The sequence below is a fragment of the Eleutherodactylus coqui genome, chromosome 11 (genome assembly GCF_035609145.1).
Source record: "Eleutherodactylus coqui strain aEleCoq1 chromosome 11, aEleCoq1.hap1, whole genome shotgun sequence".
Classification (NCBI taxonomy): Eukaryota; Metazoa; Chordata; class Amphibia; order Anura; family Eleutherodactylidae; genus Eleutherodactylus; species Eleutherodactylus coqui.
Window position 1 is genome coordinate 92,527,574 of NC_089847.1, and position 6,000 is coordinate 92,533,573.

At 42.1% G+C, this 6,000-nt stretch overlaps 1 protein-coding gene across 1 annotated transcript in view; it reads left to right on the forward strand.

Moving 5' to 3' along the window:
* Positions 1-943, forward strand: part of LOC136582197 (mucin-5AC-like) — a 130,873-nt gene extending 129,930 nt beyond the window's left edge. The window contains exon 37 of the mRNA XM_066583047.1: positions 392-943. Coding sequence (XP_066439144.1) covers positions 392-563 — 172 coding nt within the window. The 3' untranslated portion in view covers positions 564-943. The remainder of the gene's footprint in view (positions 1-391) is intronic.
* Positions 944-6,000: the final 5,057 nt, after the last annotated feature.

Consider the following 6,000-nt stretch of genomic DNA (forward strand, 5'->3'; position numbering starts at 1 on the left):
AGATTTCCAAAATTTGGCTCCGTCACTAAGGCGCAAACAGGCTTGGTCACTAAGGGGTTAAGTTACTTCAGAACGTAATTGGTCTTAAAAATTGCAAATTTGTTACCATTTTTGGTAAATTTAGGATTTTTTAAAATTAATAAGCACAAAATGCATCGACCACAATTTACCATCACTAACATAAAATACAATGTATCAAGAAAAAACATTCTCAGAATCACTTTCCTAGGTAAAAGCAAAGTAAAGTCATTACTGCATAAAGCGATATATGTCAAATTTGAAAATTGGCACCTGGTCAAGAAAGCCAAAACTGTCTGCAGGGGAAAAGGGCTCAAATATTTTAATTTTGTAGTATAAGCAAAGTTTCAGCTGATTTTTTTCTCTTTTTCAGACACCCCAGCTTTCCTAAGATGGTGGAACATGACTGTACCTGCTGCCAGCCTACCCAAACCGCAAAAAAGAAAGTTCACTTACTGTGTAAAGACGGACAGAAAACATCATACAGTTACATCGATGTTCTGCAATGTGCATGTAGGGGCGCAGAATGTGTCTTCACAGAATAAAAGGATTTCTATAACTGGTCCCTTTGAAGAAAGCATAAACACTGCTAAACCAGCCCTGGTTTAGATATATATTACAGTAACTTTTAGAAAAGATGTATATTTGGTAATGTAAGCCTTATTATTATAAATCATCATAACGTTATTTACCTTCTAATTACAAGAACATATATCATTTAAAGCTATAATATTTAATACGTATATTACAAAGCCATATATGCGTTATTCCATGTACTCTCACAATGCAAGCTAATGAATATCTATGCAAACAATTAACTTGCAGCTTCTTCACATTTATATCTCTAAAGAACACATACTGTTATGTGATATATTAGTATATATATGCCATTAAAAGACTAATATGCATTTTAAACTAAATAGAAGTTGCTTGTGTCTTTCTTTGTTATCCATGAGGTTTCATTGGTCAGGTCTATATACAAAATGTTAGAAGTAATAAACTGTCATTGAATTAATTAAAGGAACATCAGGGCATACGGTATTTATTATCTGACTTGCACCAGACTTTTGCAGAATTTTGGGACAATTGCTGAAAATTGCACCTTTTTGAACATTTATGGCGGGACTTAGTGTTAGGGGGCTTAGCCAAGCATGGCCCATCACATTTAAAATGGTGTAGATTTCCACTTCGGTGCACAGGCGGCCCTTAAGATGAGACAAACATAATAAGAGACTTCAGCTTCTCAATACATTTAGCATAATTCATGGCAACGCTACCTGTACTTAGACTGGGATATAAAACTCCGGTCTAAGTAAATATATCCCATTTACTCTATATTGAGTAACAAAGTAGATCTTTTTAGTCTGCATCCAAATGAGCTTCAGTAGACGAGAAAGTCCAGCCACCAGAGGCAACTTGAAAAGATCTCCATAACTGTGCGATCACCTTCTATATAGAAGATTGACATGGGCCCCCAACCTTGGAGCAAGGAACATGGAGATTTCAATTGGCACAAGTATTTCTGTTTAGAAACTCATTTTCAAATAAACTGCGTATCTGGGGTAGAACAGAAGAAGGGTCCAGCCATACTTATTGATAGTAAGGTTAAAATTCATACAGAGATACCAGGACACATAGCTATTCCCCCGCTGATGTGTTTCTTGCACAATTCAGCATCCTTGATCATAGCAATAACATGTAGCATGCTGGCACAATATTTAAAGGTGTTATCCCACCTTGTAAAATTGATGACCTATTCCTCACTCAGTATGTGATCAGTCGGAATCTCTGCCAATTAGCTGATTAAAAGGGTGGTAGCACTCTTATGAGATCCGCAGGCTCTTACATCTGAGCATGACCGTGTTCGTACTGCAGAGTGCTCAGTTATTGATAGCTGCCATTCTGAGTATTACAAGCTTGTCCAACTGAAGTGAATCGGCAAAGCCTGTTGTAGTCAGGGCGGTCGTTAACAATTATACAGCGTTCTGCAGTACGAGCACAATTTTGTTCAAAAGAAAGCATTGAAGAGGCGGCAGGACAGCTACGAGCGCCTTAACTCCTTCCATTAGCTGATCGTGGGGATCCAGAGTAGTGATGATTGATTATAGTAGTAATCAGGTCAGTAATGATCATCTTAATTTTTCGAAAATAATTGGGAATCGGGACAGCCTGATCCTGATTCCCATTAAAGTCAATTCGAGTAAAAATTGGATTCACTCAATTGGCCTCCAGAAGGTCCTTAATGCAGCCGATTGTCTCCAGATTGCATGGGAATACAACCACATATCTGGTGGACACTGTGCTTATCAAAACAATTAGTAAAAATAGTGTACAGTGGTGTGGGGAGTCAATCAGAGCACAGGGGTGTCACTGAAAATAAAAGAAGACCCACATTAGGTCTGTAAGACCAAAAGTTCTGCCAAGGAAGACCACAATTGTGGTGCTTTTTTGCATTAAATTTAATTTTTAAAAAGAAAAAATATACATACCAAGTGAACAGAAAACCCAAACACAGACCTCCTCCAAGAAAAAACATTAGAGCTTATAACTCTTTCTCCTGAGTTTTAAAACTTTTGTTTTTGGAGAAAGAGAAAGTAGGGGGAGGAGAATGAAATGTAATGTTAGTAAGAGAAAGACAGCAACAGCTGCACCACAACCACCACAAGGGCAGACCATGCTACTCGTAGAAACATTAGTGCTGTGGCTCTTTCTTGTGCATTTTAAATATTTTTGTTGGGGAGAAGGAGAATTAGGAGGAGGAGGAAATCTGATGAAAGTAAGGGAAGGACAGCAGGAGCACCAACACCACCTTAAGGGCAAACTGTGCTCTTTTATAGAACTCTATGCTCCATCATATGTAACAAAAACTTTGCAGTGTGCTACAATTAGGCCTCCTGCACACATGGGCCTATTTACATTGCCGAGTCCGCAGCGGGTGTCTGCCTCCGGACTCAGCAGTAAATACAGCGCATAGTATTAAATGGCAAAACGCCATTTCATCTCCACGATTGGAAATCGATTGCCATTTTCTGCTCGCGGAGAATAATTCGCAGCATGCTGCGATTTTGTGCAGGCTATGCACGGCCGGCTTCAATTAACGTCAATGGAAGCCGTCCATCCCGCGGCCCTTCCGCAGTGAGCACTGCAAAAGTATCGCAGGATACGCGTCACCACCCAGCGCCGGCGGCTACTGCGCATGTGTGATGGAGTGCTGGCCAGCACATCCGAAGTGTGCGCAGAAGCCGGCGGACAGCTATGCATCGGGTCGCACCCAGCTGCGGGAATCCCGCATGCGATGTCCAACCCGCCCGTGTGCAGGAGGCCTAAATCAATGGAATATGCAAGGGGGTAAAGAATTCGTGTGAAATCAACACCTGGTTCAGTTTTACAGAGATCAGACGATCCATATTGTTTTCTGATAGGTGGATGCGTCTGTCAGTTATCACGGCTCACCTGTGCTGAACACCCTTTCTAATAGCACAATGACAGTGGGGCCAGCAACGCATGTTAGGCAAGCTCCAGCCACTCATCCAGCTTAGACACACAGAAGTAAAGGGGCAAATGTAACCATGTTTCACTATAGCCACGCAGGAGCTGACATAGTCTTGGACCATCATGGATAAGTGCTGCCTGTGACTGTGAGCCCTATCCTAGGGTGTGGCAGGCTGCGACTGGCTGAAAAAACTATGCCACATCTCTTAGACTTCCTTTGCCACCGCAACTTCCTGCTCATCCGTCATAAACTACAAAGCTGCAACTGCTTGCTATGCATCCTTGCTGCCACGGGGAAATGTTTTTCTCAAGCTGAGTAACAGTCTGCCCTGATAGTGCTGCATTTTGGAGCCCCTCTTCACTGCTGGGATGAGATTTGTCATTTTGGCTTATAGCCGGGATAAAGGAGGTTGGCCACCCAGTAATGATCTGATGTTTTGATGTCCGCTATGCAACGGTCCTTCTGCAAGCACTGCAAGAAAAAGCACTCGTATACCTCAAAGTGCCCACTGGTGACAGCCCACATTCCTCAGGGTCAGGCCTTAGACTGTCCTATAGCTGGTCCTGCCATGAATGTAGAATACCTGGTGTTAGTGATGGATGAAAGGAACATTGTGTAGCATCCTGCCCTGACTCTGGACCTATATTATCCCCCTCCTCTTCTTCTTCTCCCTCCTCTATACTTCTTCCATGGAAGAAGAAACGTGATGAAAAGATGTCCTTTCTTGCCCAAAGCCACCTTTCTGTAGTGTTAAGAAATGGTGGACTGGCCTGGCAGTTGGGAGATTGGTATCCCTTCCTCCTGTGATAACAACATGTCTTCTCCCTGAGGCCATGTAGCTTCTGTTCCAGCAGGCGGATAATAGGGATGGTCATAGTGATCACTACGTCATCACGACTAACCATTTTGGTAATTTCATCAAAACAGGTTAAAATGGCACACACATCCTTGATTTGTAGCCTCTCCATAGACATCAAGTGCCCAAATTCCATGCAGTGTCTGCTCACGGAAAATGCCATCTGTTACTCTGTGATTGCTCTCTGCTGCTGGCTTAACCTCTGCAACATGTAATGTGAATTCCACTATGTAGGCATGTTGCAGATGAGGTGGTTTGGTAGTAGCCCGAACTGCCGCTGCACCTCCGCCAGACAAGAAGCGGCTGGGTGTGAATACTAAAAATGCAATCACAGTTGCAATTTACACGAATGTAAATCTAGGTAATTGGTTAAGAAGCGTTGGACCACCAGGTTCAGCATATGGGCCAGGCAAGGTACATGTGTACGATTTCCTAGGTGAAGGACTGCAAGCATGTGGGTCCCATTGTTACACACAACCTTGCCTGGCTTCAGCTTGTGTGGGGTCTGGTACATGTCAGCATGGGCCTGCAGAGCCATCAACAGCTATTGAGCAGTTTGGCTGCGTTTACTTAGACAGTGTTTATATCAGTGTCAATATAGAGGGTGTTGAAAGGTGGTAAGAGGAGGTGAATAAAGCAAAGAAGGAGGTGGGGTGGGAAGGGAGCAAATATGAATGGTCCTGTAAGTCTTGGGGGTATCATGAAATGAGGGCCACCCTTTACGACTCCATGTCCCACCTCCAGGGCACTGGCCCAGTGCGCTGTTAAGGATATATAATGCCCTTACCCATGTCTGCCGCACTACATATTCGTGGTCATCTTCATTTGGTACTCCGCCAATCAATGAAGCACTTCAAGGACTGTGGGAACTGCGCCAGGGCTCTGGAGAGCAGCGGGAAGGACCTGGACATAGCCTGCTGGGTAAGTAAAATAAGACATCCCCCGAAAATAAGCCCTAGCACCTCTTTTGGGACAAAACTTAATACAAGATTGTCTTATTTTCGGGGAAACACAGTATCTTACTATATTAGAAACACTTTATAAGCTTTTCACTGCAACACAAATGAGGAAAATTGTATAAACCAGTACAATGAAGCAAGCAAACGCCACTGTCATCCCAGGTCTACAGAGAAAACAAATTAGTCTCAGATTCCAATTGCTTTGAACTTATGCTACGTCTAAATTATGTTTTCCATGTAACAATATTTATTGCATGGTCAAGGTGCACTGGGTCTACCTGTGCTGTGTAAAGCATTGTACATGTGTGATTTATTGTATATACACAGTGTCAACATAATTACACATTTTTCATATGCTTACTAAAAAAATGCATGTTTCATCATCAACTTACATTATACTAAAGAATACTGTGAGCCAAGCAACAAAAGAAAAGTTTGCAGAAACCGCATTCCTACAATACATGGATGAAACAAGATACAAATATTATAATCCAACATTCAAATGTACAAATAATAGTGATAGTGGTCATTTTTTTAAACCAAATTGTTTATAGGGATTGTCCAACAAATAACATTAAAAAAAGGCTCAGAAGGGTGTAAATTTAAAAAAAATAAATCATACTCACCTTACGGATCCCACAGGACTTCTATTCCAACCCTTCCCAGGCCCCCCA